Source organism: Quercus robur, chromosome 8 (assembly GCF_932294415.1).
Source record: "Quercus robur chromosome 8, dhQueRobu3.1, whole genome shotgun sequence".
In the NCBI taxonomy this organism is placed as follows: Eukaryota; Viridiplantae; Streptophyta; class Magnoliopsida; order Fagales; family Fagaceae; genus Quercus; species Quercus robur.
In genome coordinates, this window is record NC_065541.1 from 20,690,971 (window position 1) to 20,715,334 (window position 24,364).

At 43.3% G+C, this 24,364-nt stretch overlaps 2 protein-coding genes across 2 annotated transcripts; one reads left to right on the forward strand and one right to left on the reverse strand.

Moving 5' to 3' along the window:
* The first annotated feature begins 18,088 nt into the window (after positions 1 to 18,088).
* LOC126696014 (protein CLMP1-like) lies at positions 18,089 to 19,690 on the forward strand. Its single transcript, XM_050392803.1, has one exon. The coding sequence runs from the start codon at positions 18,410 to 18,412 to the stop codon at positions 19,688 to 19,690; it is 1,281 nt and encodes a 426-aa protein (XP_050248760.1). The 5' UTR covers positions 18,089 to 18,409.
* A 2,975-nt stretch (positions 19,691 to 22,665) lies between these two features.
* On the reverse strand, positions 22,666 to 24,364 carry LOC126694954 (F-box/LRR-repeat protein At3g26922-like). The gene is made up of 3 exons (XM_050391514.1): positions 23,145 to 24,364; positions 22,895 to 23,038; positions 22,666 to 22,813 (listed from the first exon to the last, which is right to left on the reverse strand). Exons 1-2 carry the CDS (start codon positions 24,104 to 24,106, stop codon positions 22,981 to 22,983), a joined length of 1,020 nt encoding a protein of 339 aa, XP_050247471.1. The 5' UTR covers positions 24,107 to 24,364; the 3' UTR covers positions 22,666 to 22,813; positions 22,895 to 22,980.

The following is a 24,364-nucleotide window of genomic DNA, read 5'->3' on the forward strand; positions in this document are numbered from 1 at the left end:
TGTGCAGGAAGGTCCCGGACCACCAAGCTGCATGATGGCCCAAGAAGAAATCCCAGAAGAACCGGTTAAGGAGGCCCAGATTCAGCCTGAGGAAGAACTAAAGGAAGTAGACTTGGGAACAGAACCAGGATCCCGAAAACCTGTTTTCATTAGCAGTCAATTGGTGGCTCAAGAAAGAGAACAACTGGTAACCTTGCTTCAAAAATACAGAGATGTGTTTGCATGGACCTATGATGAGATGCCTGGTCTAGACCCGGAGTTGGTAGTCCATTCTCTTAATGTGGACCCAGGAATGAGGCCAGTAGTCCAACCAGCTAGGGTCTTCCACACTGAGGTAGAAGCTCAAATAGTCCAAGAGGTCAAGAAATGACTAACAGCTGGTTTTATCAAACCCATCCAACACCCAAGATGGCTTTCCAACATTGTACCTGTGAAGAAGAAAAATGGTCAAATCCGTTGCTGTGTAGACTTTCGTAACTTGAACAAGGCATGTCCTAAAGATGAGTTTCCCTTGCCCAATATCGACTTCCTTGTAGATTCAGCTGCAGGAAACTCAATGTTCTCGTTTATGGATGGGTACAGTGGATACAACCAAATCCGCATGGCAGCCAAAGATGCAGAGAAGACGGCATTCAGAACTCCGATTGGGAACTTTTACTACACTGTAATGCCCTTTGGCCTCAAAAATGCAGGGGCTACATATCAACGGACCATGACAGCCATTTTCCATGACATGATGCATGAGGAGATGGAAGACTATGTAGACGATATTGTGGTCAAGTCAAAAACCAGAACAGGACATTTCCAAGTACTTGAGCAAGTCTTTGAAAGATGCAGGAAATACAAGTTACGTATGAACCCCATGAAATGCGCCTTTGGAGTGTCTGCTGGAAAGTTCCTTGGGTTCCTGGTACATCACAAAGGCATAAGCGTGGACCCAGCCAAGGCCATAGCTATTGCCACAATGAGAAGACCAACCACTGTTAGAGAATTCAAAAGCTTCCTGGGAAGGGTCTCTTATATCAGGAGGTTTGTGCCTGGTTTAGCCTCAGCTACAGCAGGCCTATCCAAACTATTGAAAAAGGGGATTGAATTTACTTGGGGAACAGAGCTGCAAGAAGCTTTTCAAAGAATTCAGGGCATTATGAATCATCTGCCCACCCTCCAGGCACCAGTACGTGGGCGACCTCTGTTGCTATACTTAGCATCAAACTCTCAGGCAATAGGAGCTTTGCTGGCACAAGAAGATGACCAAGGAAATGAGCAGCCCATATATTATGTAAGTAGAACACTCAAGGATACCGAGACCAGGTACCCCAGAATAGAGAAAGCCTGCCTAGTGATCGTTTATGCATCCCAAAGGTTGAAGAGGTACTTCTCCGCTCACCAAATCCTCTTGGTAACCAAGTCCCACCCCATAAAAGCACTCCTGCACCAACCCCTTCTCACGGGAAGGATGGCACAATGGCTAGTATTGCTCTCACAATATGATATAGGCACAAGAACTCCCAAGGCTGTAAAGAGCCAGGCCATAGCAGATTTGCTAGCTCAATTCCCAGGGAAGGAAGAAGGCCCGCTGAGCGAAGAAATCCCTAGTGAGGTAGCAGTGATGGAGATCCCAGGGAAGAAATGGACCATGAGGTTTGACGGGTCAGCTACAGCAACTTCAAATGGGGTAGGAATTGTGCTAAGCTGTGAAAATGGGGATGTCATGCCCCTGTCTTTCAAGCTTGGTTTCTCATGCTCTAATAATGCAGCTGAGTATGAGGCATACTTGACTGGGTTGACTATAGCACTCAGCATAGGAGTGAAACATATGAGAGTGCTGGGAGATTCTAATCTTGTAGTCTCCCAAGTGAAAGGTGACTTTGCATTACGGGAACAAAGCTTAGCAGCCTACAGGACTTGGGCACAAAGGCTGGAAATGGAGTTTCAAACCTTCAGCATAGAATACACTCAAAGAAGTGAAAACAGGTTCGCAGATGCTCTCGCCACCCTGGGATCCCAAATACCATTTAATGGGAGAGATACGCTGATAAAAGTAGGAAGGCGGGAACATTCTATTGTGAGGATCCTCCAAGGGATGTACCCCGGGGAATCCAAACAGTGGGACTGGAGGGACGAAGTCAAAGAAAGGATGAAAGAGGCAAGCCCTAGAGGGAACATCAAAGAACTAATGGATTACACTCAGATAGAAGGAGAATTGTATAGAAGACTGCCAGGAGGAATACTGTCCAGATGTATCACCGAGAAGGAAGGAAAGTTGAAACTAGAAGAATTACACGCCCAAGCATGTGGAGTTGCAGAAAAAGTCAGCCTATACAGAAGGATGCAACGCATGGGGTATTACTGGCCAGATATGGACAAGGCAGCAGCAATCATACAGGGGAAATGCAAGGAATGTCGTTTGGCAATCGATAAAGAAGAAAGCTACGCGGTGTTTATTGCAGAAGATTGGCGGGTTCCTTTCATAGGATACCTGGCTCGGGGTATCCTGCCAACCGACAAGGAACTGGCCCACAAGCTCAAAAAACTAGCGTGCAGGTATTTCTTGCAGAACGACATTTTGTTCAAAAAAGGATACCATGGGGATCCCCTCAGGTGCCTGGGACCAAAGGAAGCTAGAGAAGTAGTCAGAGAGGTGCACTCTGGAGATTGCGGAAGTCACCCAGGGAAGAGAAGGCTGCACAAGCAGTTACTGTTGTTGGGGTATTACTGGCCAACGATGAAAAGAGACTCTGAGGAGCTGGTCAAAACATGTCATGCTTGCCAAGTCCTAGGAGATGCAATTCACATTCACCCAAATGTCCTACAGGATATGACGACGCCATGGCCTTTTCATACTTGGGGGCTCGATCTCATAGGGCCCATAAATCCTCCATCCAATGGTTATATATGGATCCTGGCAGCCACGGAGTACTTTACAAAATGGGTAGAGGCCATCCCTTTGAAAAAAGCTACTGGAGCAGCTGTAGCAAATTTCATTCGAGACCACATCATTACAAGGTTCGGGATCCCCAGAAGACTGATCAGCGACAATGGAACCCCATTCATAAACAAAGATGTGAAGGGATTAACTGAAGCATACCACATCAAGCATAGAAGATCTACCCCATACTACCCACAAGGAAATGGCCAAGCTGAAGCTACTAATAGGGAATATTAAAAATCCTCAAGAAAATGAAGTATGAGTATGGAGGAAAATGGAGTGACCATCTAGCAGATGTGCTTTGGGCATGTAGGAGCTCTGTAAAGACAGCCACAGGATTTTCCCCATTCTCCCTGGTTTATGGAACAGAAGCCATCAGCCCTGTGGAGTTAGTCATTCCTACACCAAGGGTAGTTCTGGAGGAAAATCAGGGAGAAAGTGAGGACGCAAGCAATGAAAAGAGGCTAGTAGATCTGGAAGGGATAGAAGAAGAAAGAGAGCTGGCCAAGAAAAGGAGCCAGAGATACCAACAAAGAATGACCAGAGCATATGCACAAGCAGTACGCCTAAGAGTGTTCACTAAAGGGCAATTGGTGCTAAGGATGGCAGAGCACGTGAGGAGGAACCTGCCAGGGCCTTCCAAGTTCACCCCAAAATGGGAAGGACCCTACATCATCAATGCAACTCATGAAAGTGGGTATTATTACCTTGCCAAAGAAGATGGAACAGTTCTGACAGAGCCCATAAACGGGAAATGGCTGAAGCAATACTATGCATAAGGACAAGGGGATCCCAGTACCTCAGGGTCCTTTCACCAGCTTCACTATCTGCTAAGTTCATTTTATTTTTGTCTTTTTATTTTTCAGCCTTTATCAAGAATTTTGGTCTAAGATAATTTTGTTCAGGAACATGTGATAGATTGACACTTTGTGGTCAATGCTGCACCAAAAGACTTTTTCTTTGTTCCTTAAAAAAAAATGACCATGTTTTAATGAAATTCCTGTTTCTTCAACATTTAAGTTTTTCTTTAAATACTGCAAAGACCAAATGTGGATAAATTTAAGGAAGGATACCTGAGTCAAAAAAAAAAAGGGGGAGAATATGTAATACCCTTTTACATATGGCCCAGGATCAACCTCACAAATAATTTCAGATATCCCATAAACAGTCCCAAGTGCATAGGTCTAGGATCACAGAATAAAAGTAAAATATCTAGAATACCTAGCCTAGCACTTGGCAAAAGGGGAACCTGTCAAAGTTCATAAACTGGGACCGTATCTTAAACAAAAAAAAAAAAAACATACATAGAGAAGGATACCAGTGTACCCAGTTCAGTACTTGCACAATAAATCACCGGGTACCTGGACCAGCACTTACAGTGAAGCCTGTGGAAACCATGGTCCAGGACTCAGGAAAGAAAAGATTCATAAGAAAATAAAGGCAATATATCCAAAAAAAAAAAGGGCAGATTCACATATTAAGAAGTGAAAAGCAGTTTTGAAAAAAAAAAAGAGAGAAAGCAAAGAGTAGAGCAATGTTCAAAAAAAAAAAAACTTATACAACCCCAAATTGTTTATGAAAGTCTAAAATAAGCTAAGGAATAAGGCCAGCCAACAGGGAGGAATCCGGAGAAATAACGGGCACAGTCAAAGAAGAAAGGATCCTCTGCCGCTTGACCTTCAAGTCTTGTAAAGCCTTGTGAGCATGAGCCAAAACTTCCTCAGCAGCAGCTATCTCAGTGTCTATGCTCTTGAATGATTGCCTTTGAAACAGCATATGAGCCAGTAAACGCAAGTGAACCAGCAGAAAAGACAAATTGAACTTGGCCTCCAGAAGGTCTTGCACTACCCCTCTCCACTCCAAGAGCTTTTCTTCAGACAGGGAATCTACAGAGGAATTCCTTAGGGAAATCAGCACAGCACACAGCAACTCCATCAAAATATTGCCTAGAAAAACGCCTCCCCTGAAGCCGCTGGTAAAATCCCCATGACTCTTGAGCAGGCTCTCTAGCAGCGGCAGGCCTTCCTCAGGAACAGAGAAGCGTAGGAAGCTGCCATAAGAAGATCCAAAAACATGGAAGTGGCTGGTAGGAAGACTATTGAATTCCAAGAGATCAAAGCGAGCCAGGAAAGAAGAAAGCCTTGAATCAAGATTTGAAGCAGCCATCTTCGAGGCATCCCCCATCGCCGTGTCACCACTTGCAGAAACAGGAGGACTTGCAGCCCTTTGCTCTGGATGTAGGTCAGCAACTTGAACAGGTTTCACAATTCCTTCAGGGATAACAGGCTCAGAACCTGCAAAGCCTGTATCAGTATTCAAAAAAAAAGAAAGAAGAAAAAGAAAAGGAAGAACAGATTTAGTTCTTTTTTCTTAAAGAGAGAAAAAGAAGAACAAACCGGTTCCAGTTTCTCGGGGCAGAGCCTCTTCTTCCTGATCTCCTGACTTCCCCGAAGATTCTGGGAGGGAACATAAAGCAAGTTGAAGAAAAGGTGAAGGACCAATGGCAAAGTGGCTAAAGGAAGGGATAGATACAGGGGGCTTCGCCATAAAAAAAAAAGGGGGAGGGGGGGAGAAAAAAGGAAACACGATGGGAGCAGCTTGCACTCACCTTCTGAGCTCTCTGATTCTAAAGAAGAGGCAACATTGGGAGCGGGTTTCTCACTGGTTTGACCTAAAAGGAAAAGAAGGAACTCAAGAAAAACTGGAAAAGAAAGTAAAACATAACGCTATTTCAAAAGAAACAAGGTTTACCTGTTTGTTTGGATAAAGGAGTGTCTCCCAAAGCACCTTTATCTGACAAGGATTGAGGAAACACAGTCCTGATAGGACTAGGAGTGCGTTCAAGATGGGGACTTTGAGATGACGGGATCCTAGAAGCTTTAGGATCCTGAGAATCCTGGGAACTTTGCATTGGTTGCCCGGTTTCCTCAGCTGGATCATCAGTAGGGGGCTCCTCCCCCATAACAGGAAAAACGACAGAAAGAGCTGTGATAGTTTCCTCCCCCAGAGCTTTGTCAGTCATAGGAGGGGATACCTCTACCTAAAGGAAGAAGAAGCGGAGAAGGCAATACCAAGTGAAAACAAAAAAAAAAAAAAAAAAAAAACACAACAGCAAGAAATGCTAACAACATAATGTCGGAACAAAAGGGAAAGAACAAAAGAAGGGGGAACACACATACCACGTCGTCTCCAGAAGATTGGCTCTTACCCTTCTTGTGATCAGACTTGCGCTTGGACTGCAAAGGAAATCATCACTTGTCAGCAAAATAGAAACCAATGCAACAAGGTGAACAAAAAAAAAGAGAGAAGAAGGAAAGAAGTCTTGCCCTTCTCTCTCTCTCTACAGATTCTCTGGAAGTCTTTTGCTTACTACGAGTATGCCCAGAGGGTCCTAAAGGAGGCTGGGATACCAAACCAGAAGATCCTAAAGAACCATGGACTGAAGCAGTCACAGGAACCTGGGGAAAAGAAGACTCTACCTTGGTCTTCTTCCGGGTCCTTGAAACTAAAGGTTCCCTGACATCCATGCCTTCCTGAGATGCCAAGTGTGTCTGAGATTTCCCCGTTTTCCTTCTTTTCGCCTCAGAGCCTATCTCCACACCCCCTGTACTTTCACCAACATCAACAACTTTCATTTTCTTCGACTTGACATCCTTACCTTTACTCGGAGCAGTGGCAGCACTTATTGTCTCTGTTGCACCCTTTTTGATGGGCACCCCAGAGGAAGCACCAATGATGAGACTATCACCCAGCCAGGTCTCAGGAAAATCCTGCCCATAAGCCACCCAACCTCCCCTGGAGGCATGCCACTCTGCAAAACCAGTCTTGCTGCTTGCAGCAGCAGAAACAATCCCAGCAGTAGGAAGGGATAAACGTCTATTGGCTGTTGGAGCAGAAACAATGCTAGGATTGGGGGCTTCCCGAACTGTACCAGTGCCAACATAATCAACAAAATATTTTTGTACTCTTCTCCAATAACTGGTATAGCCACTGGAAGCAAAGACCCCTCTCTGGGAGTTAGGCACTACAAATTGGGGGCTCCTCCGTGACCAATAAGAAAAGGCCTACAGCCTCAAGAAAGGATCCAAGGAAGGAAGGGATGGCACCACATCCTTAAAAATTGGCGGAATGTCCTGATCAAAACCAAACTGTCGGAGCACCCGGTGTGCTAAATAATGAGTATATTTTGGGCCACTTGAAGAAGGCACAGGAAGCGAGGAGGGACTAATGCAGGCAAGATAAGCCAGACTGCCTTCATCACCACGGCGCAAGTCGAAGGCATTGCCTGTAGAAGATAAAAAAGAAGACAACACAGAATCACATGCAAAGCCAGGACCAAACTCACGAGGGGATCTCCAATATAAGCTCCCTGCTTGGTCAAACAACTCCACAAGATTGAGGCCACCACCTTTCAAGCTAATCCAACGAAAAATAATGGTAAAGGCATCAGTAGAATTGCCACAAAGACCCTTCACTATGTCAGGGGATCCTTGGAACTTGTCCTTCACAAATTTCAAATTTCTGCACTTAGCCAAAGTAGCTGCAGAACGGTCCCACATGAAAATCTGAAGAATGGCACAGTGAAGAGATGAAGTGATCACATAACAAGAATCACCCTCAGTCTCATCTCCATGAAGCTGGTCCAGTTGAGAATAAACATGACCCAAAAACAGAGGGGCCAAAGGATACTGGGTACCTCGAGCCAACTTGATTGCCAACGGAAAAAACGAAGACTTAACTCCGTACCCAGGAAACTCACTAAACAAAAACTTACTAAGCCAAAAGGTCAGGAAACCGGCCCACTTCACTTCCTTATCCTTTTCACGAGAGAGGGTCATCACCCATCTCCCCATCCTAGCCGGCTTACCACCAGGAGAAGCGGAGCGACCACCAAAATGACCAAATAATTTCTCTTCTACCACGAGATCCTCACCAGAAAGGTTAATATCGAAGGGATTCTCTTCACCAAACACCGGGAGGAGGAAGTTATTGACCACATCCTCCAAGGTGATCGTCAATTCACCAGTAGAAAAGAAAAAAGTATGAAGGGAAGGACACCAACGACGTACCAGATGCCTGAGCCCTTTGGCGTCTCTGAAACCCTCGAGGTTTCTGGAAATAGCCACTGCCTTTAGGATACCGGCGCGCTCCAAACGACTCACAAACTCAGCATCAGACAGTTCCTTGTCTACCCATATGGGCCAACCCTGAATCTTTCCCGGAACAAAATCAAAGAAAATAGGAACCGCCTCTCGGATTCCTTGTCTGATCTGGAGATCGAAAATCTCTCTAGGGTCAGGGACCTGGGCGGAACCAGCAAAACCCGCTTGGCCAGAAAATAGCCAGACGTGAGGGGATGGAGGAGCCTTACCATGAGATATATGAGGAAAAAATAAACTGAGAGAATACCAAGGATCCTGTAAAGGGAAGGCCGGACGTTCAGCAACCTCGTGAGAATCGCTCGGAGCAGAACCAGAAGAACCTTCACCCTCAGAAGGACTGGGAGTACGCTCTCTCCTCTTTCGAGAAGAAGAAGAAGCCATGGAAACAACACACACTATGAGAAGAAAGGAGATTGAAAGTGCGAAAAGGGGAAGACCAGAGTAACAGAGAAGAAGAAAAACTCAGGGAATGAAAAAAGCTCAGAGAAGCAAAATGATAAGATGAAACGGCTACAATAAAGGCGCAAGTAGTAGTTGGGAAAAACAGTTTATGAAAAGACGCGCCAGTTGCAAAAAATTTAATTTGAAGAGGGGATTAATCAGCAGTTATTAATGAGAAGCAATGGGAAACGAGATAAGTGGGTAGGAGAGTTTTACCTCAAATACTCAACTGCCACGTCCCGTGTAAAGAGGAAGCTGCGAAAAGTAATAATTATAAGAGAACACAACACGCAAAAAGGAGGTGACCAAAAGCAGCAGAAGAGAGCTGGGATCCCACGAAAACCTAAGGAAACCTAAATCACTCACGCGTGGGCTTCAGGCAACCCACGAGCTCGGGGGGCTAAATGTTGAGGTCTAAAAAAATCATAGTAAAATAAGCCCAAGAAAGAATAAGCTAAGCCCAAGAAAGAGTGAGTTAAGCCCAGAAGAAAAAAACTCAGGCCAAGTCCAAAGGGATTATACGAAAGGCCCTGAGGATCCCGAAGCCCAGAAAAGGAAAAGCAACCAAAGAAAAAAAAGAGAGAACATCACAGCAAAGTATAAGACGCAAGGATCCTCAGGCACCATCAATAAGCGCAAAGAAAAAGAAGACCAGGACAGATCGATAGGAAGAAGACAGAAAAAGAAAACAAGAAAAACAAAAGAACACAAGCGACCCTTCATGGCACAGACAGAAGAGGCGTCGGGGAACTAAGACAAGGAAGAAGAATGATAACAAAACGATTTCAAAAGAGCAGAACAGGATTCCGCCCAAATAGGAAAGAAACGGAAAAGTAAAAGACGCCAGAAGTGAGGATGCCGAGAAGGGCATACCTCAGCACGTCCCAAAAAGGATGGCCAACCAGAAGCTTTCGAAGGAATCAGAACCAAGAGAAGGAAAGAATGAGAGAAAACGGAAAAGGGGACTTACCGAGATGATGAGGACAGAACATACTCTGTTTACAAAAGACCAAAACAGGGGAACCAACGGTTCCCCAGGACGCCCAGAAAACTCCACTATAAAAGGAGAGGATGGGTTGTGAAGAAAGCAGCGAAAAAAAGAAGAAGAAAGAAACACAGGAAAGAAGAAATTCTCCAGAAAAAGAATCATCAGAAAAGAAATCAAGAGTGAAGGGAAAATATTAGGGAAAGAAGCAAATACTGCTTCTCGATATCCTGTAAAGGCCACTATTGCACATACTCGGATTCAACGAGAATCAAACTTTGCAAGTTTTGAAGGCTGGAATAGCCATTCAAGACTGCAATTTTTGAGCTTGATTGGACCTTGTATCACGTCCTAGTGAGCTTTTTCTGTAATCAAACAGATAATTTATTAATGAAATATTGTTTCAGAGTTCCCAGGATCCCCACAGCACCCCTTTTTTATCGTCTTGCTAATCCTGTCTTTCTTTCCTTTTGAACTTACGTTGTTAATTTTTTGGCACTCCTCGATATCCTTGTTTGTCATTTTTCTATATATTGTCAGAAGCATTCTTTGCATTTACTTGATTCTTAAACAGCCAGTTAGCTGCGATGAATCAAGGCCCGGTCCATCAAATCCTTCCTTTTCATTCAGGCCCGGGATCCTTGGGCCTGAGTATCCTGAAAAAGGCACTCTCACACACGGCGATGGGGGATGCCTCGAACATGGCTGCTTCAGATCTTGATTCAAGGCTTTCTTCTTTCCTGGCTCGCTTTGATCTCTTGGAATTCAACAGTCTTCCTGCCAGCCACTTCCATGTTTTTGGATCTTCTTATGGCAGCTTCCTGAGCTTCTCTGTTCCTGAGGAAGGCCTGCCGCTGCTAGAGAGCCTGCTCAAGAGTCACGGGGATTTTACCAGCGGCTTCAGGGGAGGCGTTTTTCTAGGCAATATTTTGATGGAGTTGCTGTGTGCTGTGCTGATTTCCCTAAGGAATCCCTCTGTAGATTCCCTTTCTGAAGAAAAGCTCTTGGAGTGGAGAGGGGTAGTGCAAGACCTTCTGGAGGCCAAGTTCAATTTGTCTTTTCTGCTGGATCACTTGCGTTTACTGGCTCATATACTGTTTCAAAGGCAATCATTCAAGAGCATAGACACTGAGATAGCTGCTGCTGAGGAAGCTTTGGCTCATGCTCACAAGGCTTTACAAGACTAGAAGGTCAAGCGGCAGAGGATCCTTTCTTCTTTGACTGTGCCCGTTATTTCTCCGGATTCCTCCCTGTTGGCTGGCCTTATTCCTTAGCTTATTTTAGACTTTCATAAACAATTTGGGGTTGTATAAGTTTTTTTTTTGAACATTGCTCTACTCTTTGCTTTCTCTTTTTTTTTTTTTCAAAACTGCTTTTCACTTCTTAATATGTGAATCTGCCCTTTTTTTTTTGGATATATTGCCTTTACTTTCTTATGAATCTTTTCTTTCCTGAGTCCTGGACCATGGTTTCCACAGGCTTCACTGTAAGTGCTGGTCCAGGTACCCGGTGATTTATTGTGCAAGTACTGAACTGGGTACACTGGTATCCTTCTCTATGTATGTTTTTTTTTTGTTTAAGATACGGTCCCAGTTCATGAACTTTGACAGGTTCCCCTTTTGCCAAGTGCTAGGCTAGGTATCCTAGATATTTTACTTTTATTCTGTGATCCTAGACCTATGCACTTGGGACTGTTTGTGGGATATCTGAAATTATTTGTGAGGTTGATCTTGGGCCATATGTAAAAGGGTATTACATATTCTCCCCCTTTTTTTTGACTCAGGTAACCTTCCTTAAATTTATCCACATTTGGTCTTTGCAGTATTTAAAGAAAAACTTAAATGTTTGAAGAAACAGGAATTTCATTAAAACATGGTCATTTTTTTTTTAAGGAACAAAGAAAAAGTCTTTTGGTGCAGCATTGACCACAAAGTGTCAATCTATCACATGTTCCTGAACAAAATTATCTTAGACCAGAATTCTTGATAAACGCTGAAAAATAAAAAGACAAAAATAAAAGGAACTTAGCAGATAGTGAAGCTGGTGAAAGGACCCTGAGGTACTGGGATCCCCTTGTCCTTATGCATAGTATTGCTTCAGCCATTTCCCGTTTATGGGCTCTGTCAGAACTGTTCCATCTTCTTTGGCAAGGTAATAATACCCACTTTCATGAGCTGCATTGATGATGTAGGGTACTTCCCATTTTGGGGTGAACTTGGAAGGACCTGGCAGGTTCCTCCTCACGTGCTCCGCCGTCCTTAGCACCAATTGCCCTTTAGTGAACACTCTTGGGCGTACTACTTGTGCATATGCTCTGGTCATTCTTTGCTGGTATCTCTGGCTCCTTTTCTTGGCCAGCTCTCTTTCTTCTTCTATCCCTTCCAGATCTACTAGCCTCTTTTCATTGCTTGCGTCCTCACTTTCTCCCTGATTTTCCTCCTGAACTACCCTTGGTGTAGGAATGACTAACTCCACAGGGCTGATGGCTTCTGTTCCATAAACCAGGGAGAATGGGGAAAATCCTGTGGCTGTCTTTACAGAGCTCCTACATGCCCAAAGCACATCTGCCAGATGGTCACTCCATTTTCCTCCATACTCATGCTTCATTTTCTTGAGGATTTTTAATATTACCCTATTAGTAGCTTCAGCTTGGCCGTTTCCTTGTGGGTAGTATGGGGTAGATCTTCTATGCTTGATGTGGTATGCTTCAGTTAATCCCTTCACAACTTTGTTTATGAATGGGGTTCCATTGTCGCTGATCAGTCTTCTGGGGATCCCGAACCTTATAATGATGTGGTCTCGAATGAAATTTGCTACAGCTGCTCCAGTAGCTTTTTTCAAAGGGATGGCCTCTACCCATTTTGTAAAGTACTCCGTGGCTGCCAGGATCCATATATAACCATTGGATGGAGGATTTATGGGCCCTATGAGATCGAGCCCCCAAGTATGAAAAGGCCATGGCGTCGTCATATCCTGTAGGACATTTGGGTGAGTGTGAATTGCATCTCCTAGGACTTGGCAAGCATGACATGTTTTGACTAGCTCCTCAGAGTCTCTTTTCATCATTGGCCAGTAATACCCCAACAACAGTAACTGCTTGTGCAGCCTTCTCTTCCCTGGGTGACTTCCGCAATCTCCAGAGTGCACCTCTCTGACTACTTCTCTAGCTTCCTTTGGTCCCAGGCACCTGAGGGGATCCCCATGGTATCCTTTTTTGAACAAAATGTCGTTCTGCAAGAAATACTTGCACACTAGTTTTTTGAGCTTGTGGGCCAGTTCCTTGTCGGTTGGCAGGATACCCCGAGCCAGGTATCCTATGAAAGGAACCCGCCAATCTTCTGCAATAAACACCGCGTAGCTTTTTTCTTTATCGATTGCCAAACGACATTCCTTGCATTTCCCCTGTATGATTGCTGCTTCCTTGTCCATATCTGGCCAGATACCCCATGCGTTGCATCCTTCTGTATAGGCTGACTTTTTCTGCAACTCCACAGGCTTGGGCGTGTAATTCTTCTAGTTTCAACTCTCCTTCCTTCTCGGTGATACATCTGGACAGTATTCCTCCTGGCAGTCTTCTATACAATTCTCCTTCTATCTGAGTGTAATCCATTAGTTCTTTGATGTTCCCTCTAGGGCTTGCCTCTTTCATCCTTTCTTTGACTTCGTCCCTCCAGTCCCACTGTTTGGATTCCCCGAGGTACATCCCTTGGAGGATCCTCACAATAGAATGTTCCTGACTTCCTACTTTTATCAGCGTATCTCTCCCATTAAATGGTATTTGGGATCCCAGGGTGGCGAGAGCATCTGCGAACCTGTTTTCACTTCTTTGAGTGTATTCTATGCTGAAGGTTTGAAACTCCATTTCCAGCCTTTGTGCCCAAGTCCTGTAGGCTGCTAAGCTTTGTTCCCGTAATGCAAAGTCACCTTTCACTTGGGAGACTACAAGATTAGAATCTCCCAGCACTCTCATATGTTTCACTCCTATGCTGAGTGCTATAGTCAACCCAGTCAAGTATGCCTCATACTCAGTTGCATTATTAAAGCATGAGAAACCAAGCTTGAAAGACAGGGGCATGACATCCCCATTTTCACAGCTTAGCACAATTCCTACCCCATTTGAAGTTGCTGTAGCTGACCCGTCAAACCTCATGGTCCATTTCTTCCCTGGGATCTCCATCACTGCTACCTCACCAGGGATTTCTTCACTCAGCAGGCCTTCTTCCTTCCCTGGGAATTGAGCTAGCAAATCTGCTACGGCCTGGCTTTCTACAGCCTTGGGAGTTCTTGTGCCTATATCATATTGTGAGAGCAATACTAGCCATTGTGCCATCCTTCCCGTGAGAAGGGGCTGGTGCAGGAGTGCTTTTATGGGGTGGGACTTGGTTACCAAGAGGATTTGGTGAGCGGAGAAGTACCTCTTCAACCTTTGGGATGCATAAACGATCACTAGGCAGGCTTTCTCTATTCTGGGGTACCTGGTTTCGGTATCCTTGAGTGTTCTGCTTACATAATATATGGGCTGCTCATTTCCTTAGTCATCTTCTTGTGCCAGCAAAGCTCCTATTGCCTGAGAGTTTGATGCTATAGCAACAGAGGTCGCCCACGTACTGGTGCCTGGAGGGTGGGCAGATGATTCATAATGCCCTGAATTCTTTGAAAAGCTTCTTGCTGCTCTGTTCCCCAAGTAAATTCAATCCCCTTTTTCAATAGTTTGGATAGGCCTGCTGTAGCTGAGGCTAAACCAGGCACAAACCTCCTGATATAAGAGACCCTTCCCAGGAAGCTTTTGAGTTCTCTAACAGTGGTTGGTCTTCTCATCGTGGCAATAGCTGTGGCCTTGGCTGGGTCCACGCTTATGCCTTTGTGATGTACCAGGAACCCAAGGAACTTTCCAGCAAACACTCCAAAGGCGCATTTCATGGGGTTCATACGTAACTTGTATTTCCTGCATCTTTCAAAGACTTGCTCAAGTACTTGGAAATGTCCTGTTCTGGTTTTTGACTTGACCACAATATCGTCTACATAGTCTTCCATCTCCTCATGCATCATGTCATGGAAAATGGCTGTCATGGTCCGTTGATATGTAGCCCCTGCATTTTTGAGGCCAAAGGGCATTACAGTGTAGTAAAAGTTCCCAATCGGAGTTCTGAATGCCGTCTTCTCTGCATCTTTGGCTGCCATGCGGATTTGGTTGTATCCACTGTACCCATCCATAAACGAGAACATTGAGTTTCCTGCAGCTGAATCTACAAGGAGGTCGATATTGGGCAAGGGAAACTCATCTTTAGGACATGCCTTGTTCAAGTTACGAAAGTCTACACAGCAACAGATTTGACCATTTTTCTTCTTCACAGGTACAATGTTGGAAAGCCATCTTGGGTGTTGGATGGGTTTGATAAAACCAGCTGTTAGTAATTTCTTGACCTCTTGGACTATTTGAGCTTCTACCTCAGTGTGGAAGACCCTAGCTGGTTGGACTATTGGCCTCATTCCTGGGTCCACATTAAGAGAATGGACTACCAACTCCGGGTCTAGACCAGGCATCTCATCATAGGTCCATGCAAACACATCTCTGTATTTTTGAAGCAAGGTTACCAGTTGTTCTCTTTCTTGAGCCACCAATTGACTGCTAATGAAAACAGGTTTTCGGGATCCTGGTTCCGTTCCCAAGTCTACTTCCTTTAGTTCTTCCTCAGGCTGAATCTAGGCCTCCTTAACCGGTTCTTCTGGGATTTCTTCTTGGGCCATCATGCAGCTTGGTGGTCCGGGACCTTCCTGCACAATGCATTCGGGTCCCGCGCACCTTCACAAACGATAAATTAGCCTTCCCCCAGGTTCCCGCACCACCACACATTCTCGGGATCCTGAAGAGCTGGGCTCCCTCTTTTGTCTTTTTCTTTCTAGAAGGTTCCTCAGGTCGCGGGTGCCCTTCCCTACTTCTTCTTCTTCTAGGACAGGTGCCCCTAGGGTTCCTGGGGCGGGGCTCTCATCATCTGGCTCCAACTCATCATAAAACATTGTTTCTGCAAAGTTCACTTCTCCCTGGCTGAAAGGATTATGGTTGGCAGGGATCCTTATGGGCCTTCCATTCAGCCTCCCTTTAATGCATTGATGGAACGTGGATGGAATAAGGCGATGTTTATGAAGCCACGGGCGTCCCAACAACACGTGATAAGAAACTTCTGCATTAATCACATGAAATCTTGTCAAAGCTACTATTGGCCCTACCCTTAAGGCTAGCTGCACGTATCCTTCTGTTGATTCCACCGATCCTCCAAATCCTGTTATTTCCATGGGAGCCCCCAGGATCCTTCTGTCAGCTAAGCCAACAGCTTCCAAGGTACTCAAGGCTATGAGATTGAGTGATGCCCCTGTATCCACCAGTGCCCTTCTGACTTGAACGCCGTTTATGGTGGCCATTAGATAAAGGGGTCTACGGTGGTCTGGGTGCTCAATCTCCATGTCTTCATCAGTGAAAGTTATTGCATTGGTTGTCTCCAGGAAAGCTCGACTAGCATGTGACTCAGCTGTAAAACATTCCATCCCTGAATCTGCTGCTATACTCATGAGAGACTCTGTGGCCACTCTTCTTGCTTCTGGTCCGAATCCTAATTGATTGAATAGTGACCTGAACTTAGGATTCTTCTGGAGGGTCCTGACTGTACTCGGGTGGAAGGATCCTTCAGATTCTCCTGCCTCTGCTGGGTTCCCATGTATTACTACTGCTACCACCCATTTTCCTTTGTGGTTAGGTAAGGGGTTCCTCTGCACTTCCGGCTCCTTCTGGGTGAGCTCCAGGGTTCCTTCTCTCAACTTTTTGTGGAAGAGTCTGCGAAGGGTCCAGCAGTCCTTAGTGGAGTGCTTCACATAGTTATGGATTCTGCAAAGTAAAAGATTCTTCCTCTCTTCTTCGGTTGGTGGCCTGGACACAGTGAATGGTCTGACAACCCCATCTCCAATCCATTTGTCTAGGACATGGCTTAACTCCTCAGCTGTGCATAGGATCACTGGTGGTTCTTCAAACGCCTTCCCATCTGGTCTCTTCCTTTTCTCTCCTGTTGATGCTGTCATAGCTTGGGACGCGGGCAGCCTTTTTGTTCTCATGGTTTGCACCGTCCTTCTGGTTCTCTGTAGCAGATCAGCAAACTGTGTGATACATAAATTTTCAAGGTTGAGCCTGTAGTCAAAAAGCATGTTGGCTATGCAGGTTTCCACGAGCTCCTTTTCTTCGTGGTCTCCATAGCAGTCTAGGGACACATCTTCGAATCTTTTAATGAATTGAACATGATCTTCTCCAGGTCTCTGCCTCACCATTTGCAGGTTCTGGAAAGTGATTTTGTCTTCACCAGGGTAATATTTGGCGCAGAATTTTTCCATCATCTCATCCCAGGTCTTGATGGACCCGGGTCTCAGCGTGGTGTACCAAGTGTATGCCCTATCCACTAAGGATTTGGCAAATTCCCTTAGACATAATTCTTTGTCTCCTGCATAGGGGCCCATAGTGTGGACAAACCTACTCACATGTTCCACGGCACTTCCATTCCTCCCATCGAAAGGATGGAACTTTGGGGGTTCGTATCCTTTAGGATATGGTTTGCCAAGAAGTTCTGGAGGGAACGAGGGATCCCGAAAGAATTGCTTGGGGATCCCTGAGAGTTTTTCCCTTTCTTGCTCCAGGAGGGCATTGACGTCTGCCAGTGTCAAGTACTGAGGGTTGGCTCTTCCTCCTACTGCTGACCCTCCTTCTGGCTGTGTCCCCTCTTGGTGGCCAGTAGAGGGAATGTTGTCTCTAACTTCCTGTGTCCTGCCTTCTTTGAGAAGGCGAACTTCTTGCTCCAAATCCTTTAACATTGTTGTCATCCTGGCCATTAGGTCTGGTTCCTGTCTTGCGTGTCTTTGTTCTGACACAACCTCCTGTTCTACCAAGGGTATCCCACCTCCTTGCCTGGAGACTTCCTCGTTTTCTCCTACAGGCTCGAAGGCCGTAGGTGGCACATTAGTTCCTTTGCTGTTTCTTTGTCTTGGAGGCATTCTCTGCGAAGGGGTTGTTTCTTCCTTCTTCTTTGCCCAGTCCCCAGTGGAGTCGCCAAAATGTGAGAGTGCCTTCTTCAGGATACTCAGGCCCAAGGATCCCGGGCCTGAATGAAAAGGAAGGATTTGGTGGACCGGGCCTTGATTCACCGCAGCTAACTGGCTGTTTAAGAATCAAGTAAATGCAAAGAATGCTTTTGACAATATATAGAAAAATGACAAACAAGGATATCGAGGAGTGCCAAAAAATTAACAACGTAAGTTCAAAAGGAAAGAAAGACAGGATTAGCAAGACGATAAAAAAGGGGTGCTGTGGGGATCCTGGGAACTCTGAAACAATATTTCATTAATAAATTATCTGTTTGATTACAGAAAAAGCTCACTCGGACGTGATACAAGGTCCAATCAAGCTCAAAAATTGCAGTCTTGAATGGCTATTCCAGCCTTCAAAACTTGCAAAGTTTGATTCTCGTTGAATCCGAGTATGTGCAATAGTGGCCTTTACAGGATATCGGGAAGCAGTATTTGCTTCTTTCCCTAATCTTTTCCCTTCACTTCCATTACCAATTTCTCTCTCTCCCATACCAACTGAGCTCCAAAACCAAAACAAACGTATCTCCCAACTAAATCCCTCTCCATCTTCTGGGGCAATCAAACAGACGCTAAAATCTTCACAGAAAAGCTTGCATCTTTGAGCTTATTATTTGTAAATTGTAAGTACCCATTTCTCTGTCTTTATTCATAAACACAATTTTATACTTTTTTTTTCTTTGCAAGCTTGCTGCTTTTTTATTCATTTAGATACATATAGTTAGATATTTTTGTGTGTTTTAGAGAGAGAGAGAGAGAGATTGAAATTAAATGGGGAAATCAGGGGGTAGGAAGAAGAAGGGTAGTGCAAACCAAGTTTCAGGTGATAATTCAACTGCAAATGCTAATGGTGGTGTTGATTTGGACTCATCAATCTTTTTGAAAAGGGCTCATGAGCTCAAAGAAGAAGGGAACAAGAGGTTTCAGAATAAGGACTATGTGGGTGCTCTTGAGCAGTATGATAATGCTCTTAAACTTACCCCTAAAACCCACCTGGATAGAGCTGTGTTTCATAGCAATAGGGCGGCTTGTTTGATGCAAATGAAGCCCATTGACTATGACACTGTGATTGCTGAGTGTACCATGGCGCTTCAGGTCCAGCCTCGGTTTGTCCGGGCTCTACGTAGGAGGGCTCGGGCATTTGAGGCGATAGGGAAGTATGAAATGGCGATGCAGGATGTGCAGGTGTTGTTGGGGGCTGATCCAAATCATGGCGATGCTTTGGAGATTGCACGAAGGTTGAGGATGGCATTGGGTCCTCGCCAGGATGCACAGCAGGACCTCCAGAGCCGCCCATCCCCTGCTGCCCTTGGGGCTTCTGCAGTTCGTGTTGCCCCAATTGCTGGTTTAGGGCCGTGTTTGCCTGCCCGGCCAGTAGGAAAAAAGCCAACTACTACAGCAGGGGGATCAGTGGTATCGCTTAATAATAAGCCAGAGAGACCCCAAACTGTTCTACCCAATGAAAATGGTCCTGAGTCTAAAGCCCAATTGTCGAAACTTGTGTTGAAACCTTCAGGTGGCTCTTCAAAGCCTGCCAATCCAAGCAAGGATAGCCAGAAGGAACAATCGTCTTCTTCATCAGTGTCATTGCTTACTCATGGGCAACCTACAAAGGCTGCAATCCAATGGAGGTTGTTGAAGCTTGTTTATGATCATGACATAAGGCTTTCCCAGATGCCGGTGAAATGCAGTTTCAGAGTTTTAAGGGAGATTGTGAGCAAACGGTTTCCATCATCAAAGTCAGTTTTGATCAAGTATAGGGACAATGATGGTGATTTGGTGACCATAACTTGTACAGGGGAACTCAGATTTGCAGAGTCTTGTGTGGATAGCCTCGTCCCGAAAGACCCTGAAACAGATAAGGCAGACTCAATAGGGATGTTGAGATTGCACATTGTGGAGGTGAGTCCTGAGCAGGAGCCACCATTATTGGAAGAAGAGGAGGAGAAGGCTATGGAGAGCGAGAAAAAAAAGAAAGAAACACAAGAAAGAAGAAATTCTCCAGAAAAAGAATCATCAGAAAAGAAATCAAGAGTGAAGGGAAAATATTAGGGAAAGAAGCAAATACTGCTTCCCGATATCCTGTAAAGGCCACTATTGCACATACTCGGATTCAACGAGAATCAAACTTTGCAAGTTTTGAAGGCTGGAATAGCCATTCAAGACTGCAATTTTTGAGCTTGATTGGACCTTGTATCACGTCCTAGTGAGCTTTTTCTGTAATCAAACAGATAATTTATTAATGAAATATTGTTTCAGAGTTCCCAGGATCCCCACAGCACCCCTTTTTTATCGTCTTGCTAATCCTGTCTTTCTTTCCTTTTGAACTTACGTTGTTAATTTTTTGGCACTCCTCGATATCCTTGTTTGTCATTTTTCTATATATTGTCAAAAGCATTCTTTGCATTTACTTGATTCTTAAACAGCCAGTTAGCTGCGGTGAATCAAGGCCCGGTCCACCAAATCCTTCCTTTTCATTCAGGCCCGGGATCCTTGGGCTTGAGTATCCTGAAAAAGGCACTCTCACAGAGTTTAAAGACTAAGTTTTGTTTAGTGTATTAGTTTGAGGGCACCTTTAGGTGTTTTGGGTTAATTAATTTTTGAGAGTTTTTTTTTTTTTTTTTTTTTTTGGTGAGTTTGTGTGGCTGTAGATTTGGGTTTCACAGGCCAAGGTTCAAGTCTTTAGGAAAGAGTTTCAAACACATATATACTAAGATTATTATATAGTAGAATTTCTATTTTATATCCACTCTCTAGTGTCTCATACCCCACTCCCACTACCTCACACTTAATTGTTTTTTTAGTTTTTACACTTTATAGTCCACTTAATTAATTTTTTATGACAAATTACTAATTTTTGTTGTTGGGGTTGCTATTTTTTTTCCTAGATTATAGATCAATTTGATTTGTTGTCAATTTTTTTTTTCCAAAAAGGCCAAATACAGGTTGGTATTGAATTGATTTGTTGTTGGACTTCTTTTAGGGGGGTTCAAAATTTTATTTTAGGGTAGTCAAAGCAAAAAATTTTAAAAATACTATATGTAGAAAAAAAAAATCTCCAAATGAACCACATGAAGACAAAGTGGCATTGCCACTGCTCACCACAATTGAAAATAAAAGTGCTGTGACATTTTTTTTTATTTAATATTTTTTATGGAATGTGTTGTGACATTCTGTTCTGTCTCTAGACTTTATCCAATTTTAATTAAAGGTATGATCAACTCAATCAGTAAAATTTACAATTGACAACCATAACTGAATTTACAATTTTGTAAAATATTTTCCTTGCTTGCATTTTGCAATGGATTTCTCTATATTTCACTAACTAAACTAACAGAGAAACTAATTTGATCAAAATCTGTTACAAGCATTCACATCAGACTCAAGGCAATTTTAGTCAAATTTGGTATGAAAATCCCACTTTATTACTTTAGCTAATCTACTATTCATTGACAACTATATTAACCTCAATACTCTAATACTATTGTACTAAAATAATCATTAACAGAGAGAGGAGAGAAAATGAATTTTTTTTTTTTTTTTTTTTTGATGTATTGAGTGAACAGTGCTCAATAAATGTATTGAGTCCATTGTTCATTGTTATTATTATTATTATTTTTTTTTTTTTTTTTGACAATTTATTGAGTTTGAAGTATGAAGCTTTCGGGCTGAGTTTGGTTAAAATTTTGGCTAAATGTGGCCTTGAAAAGCCAAATGCTAATGCTACCCATATAATATAGCCAAAACTAACACTAAGCTTTTCTACACGTGCTTTATTATAGCCTAGATGACAGAGTTTCTCTTGAGGATTGAAGCCCAAGGTAAACCCAGACGACAGATTTTCTTTTTGGGGAGTTTTCGTTACCGTTTACTGAGGTACTTCTTGATAGTTGAATTATCTTCCGATCACCCCCAAATAGTCTGAAGTTCACATTTTTCCTATAAAAATAATCGCATAGAACTTTTTAGCTCTATGCAATTAAAAATCTCACAAAAAATAATGGAATGTAGATTAGGTAAAGTATGATATAGCGGACCATGTGTGCGGCTGAATGTTAATTCTTGTGGGTGGGATCAATTGCCCGTAGGTTTTACTACCTAGAGTTGAGTCCAAATGACCACCAGCTAGTGTGACTTAGTGGTTGCCCCCTTCTTGATGGCTGTGCCAGGTGCGGGTTCGAGTCCTCATACCCCACAGGTGTGGGGTTTGGACTTTGGTTTCTAAAAAAAAACAAAGCACAAGGGTGGAGTCCAAGTCGCGGGCACCATTATGTGCTGGTGGTACCCACAGGCGATGTATCTGTGGGGTGTGGTCGGCTGTGATAACACACGTGAGCCACCCTTTTTGGTTTCTCAAAAAAAAAAAAAAAAAAAAAAAAAGTTGAGTCCAAAGGACTCTTCTTTAAAAAGGTCTTCTACCTTATCCCAAAAAAAGAAAAAAGAAAAGGAAACTCTCAAAAAAACCCAAAGAGATTGTAGAGAAAATAAACGCGAAGAAATCCAGTAAAAGCAGCCACAATAATTCACTCACAAGATATTTTGATTTTAACATCAGCAGCTCAGTCATATCGTTCCTACTAATATAGAAAGGTTAACAGCATTTTCCTAAGACTTGGGAATGAATTAAAAATAAAAAATAAAATAAAATAAAAAGGCAACATCAGTACTTAAAAGCACAGTAAATCAGAGTTGTTGGATTTATCATTCCTACTTTTACCTACTAACCTCACAACTCGAACTCTTTCCTCCCTAGACCCTCAAACACTTTGTACATAAGGAGGTACTAATTCAGCTACAAGACCTTTGGCTTACCTGTCTTGATTCAAATGAACCAAATACAGTGATTTAGTAACTGAGAAAGAAATTATAACAAAATATACTTCAGCTAAATGCAATTTGACAAGTCCTGGATTCCCTTGGTAACATCAATAACTCCTTGAGAACACGAAACTTCTCCTCTGAATGTATATTAGCAGAAGAGACTGTCATCGTCTTTAAGAATCTTGCCGTCTTAAGGATATGTCCGACAAATTTCAGCTCATAAGTTGACCCTTCAAATCCTTTAAAATGAAATGTCTTGAGGTGCGTTGATATACATATTGGAACGTCCTCATTGAACATCCTCTCTATGATGGAAGTATCTTCCTCATCACAAACGTAAAATCCCGTGCATTCCTGACAGCAGAAGATACACTAGTTAGATTAATTCAGGATTATTTTAGAAAAAATATATTTCATCATTTGAGCATAACATACCTTCTCAAAGACTAGTACTGCAAGATTAGGAGCCAGATGAAGCAAGTGTGGGAGCACATGCCACAAACAAGCACTAACACGAAAGTTTAAGAAAGCCAAATTATGAAACATGGGAAGATCAAATTTAGTAGCTTTACAAAGGCACTGCACAATAATATAATAATCACATCAATATAACTGATTGTCCAAGAAAGAGTGTTTAGCCATTTAATAATAGAACATGAAAAAAATGTGTTTTTTCTTTTCTTACTTGTGTGAGATCTGAGTCCAAATGAAGGGATTTAACGTTAGAGAGTTGCTTGATGAGAGACAGAGTTGCTTGATGAAGTCCATAATCATATTTCCATAATCTTTAATTTCATCATAATCAACCTCAATGTTTGCTTCAACTAAGTTAGACAGATTTCCCAACAAAACATGTTCAATCACATAACCACTGAAACCTAGGTACTCCAGAGCTGGGGCATTTATCTCAAGTTTGTTGTACTGATAAGCACTATTATTGAAATCTAAACATAATCTTTTGAGTGTAGGTACAATGATTTTCAAAACATCATACGTATATGTTTGTAAATGCAAAGTCAAATCTTGCAGTACTGGGCAACAACTGAGGAATCTCGAGAACGAGTCAGGTTTTGCATACCAGACATTTTCAAGATGCAGAGTCTTGAGACTAGGGAAGCCAAGGAGAGCTGAAGAAGGAGGATTAACATAAACATTGTTGCCCATTAAATTCAGAACTACTAATGTTTTAGCATAATTAAACAAGGCAGAGGGGAAGTTGAAAAGTTCAGGAAAACAAATGTGGAGTTCGAGCTCTTCCAATTCATGAGAAAGAGCGGCGTGGACCCATGTTTCGACTTGAATTGGGTCAGAATCAGAATGCCAGTAGAGGCGAAATTGTTTGAGGGGATAGGCATTGTTGCGATTGCGAAGAGCCCAGACCCTGGACACTATATGCGCAAACGTAAAACCGTACCTATTAAACTGATTAGGACTTTGCTCCTCATCTGAAGAAGATATCTCTTTAAATTGGTAGCTGTCAAAGTCGAGCTTTGGAACAAGAGTCCAGAGTGTCTTCCACCTGTTCGACAAAATGCTTGTGACAACAGCCTCTTTGGTTGTGAGAAAAGAGAGGATATGGCAGAGGAGAGAGTCTGGTAGATTGCTTATCCTGTCCACCCCTGTTGGTTTTGAGTTTGAGTTAGCCATTCAGAGCTATTCGGTTGTTGAGCAGAATCTGGGAAATAATGGGGTTTGGAGTTGGAGTTCCCAATTTAAAGATACTGTGCCAAACCAAATTGGCGGAGAAAAGGAGAACCGCATAATACTATATAAGTCTATAATAGACCTTGGCCCGGGAAATCTACTTACTATTATACCAGTACCCAGTACTTACTACAATTGAACATAGAAGGGATTGAGATCAGTGCATTACTGACACTCTACTATTATGTCTATAGACTTTGT

Coding starts and splice junctions, on each gene's coding strand:
- LOC126696014 (XM_050392803.1), top strand. CDS start 18,410: ATGGGGAAATCAGGGGGTAGGAAGAAGAAGGGTAGTGCAAACCAAGTT.
- LOC126694954 (XM_050391514.1), bottom strand. CDS start 24,106: ATGGCTAACTCAAACTCAAAACCAACAGGGGTGGACAGGATAAGCAAT. Junction 23,039..23,144: donor TGGACTCAGATCTCACACAA/GTAAGAAAAGAA, acceptor ATTATTGTGCAG/TGCCTTTGTAAAGCTACTAA.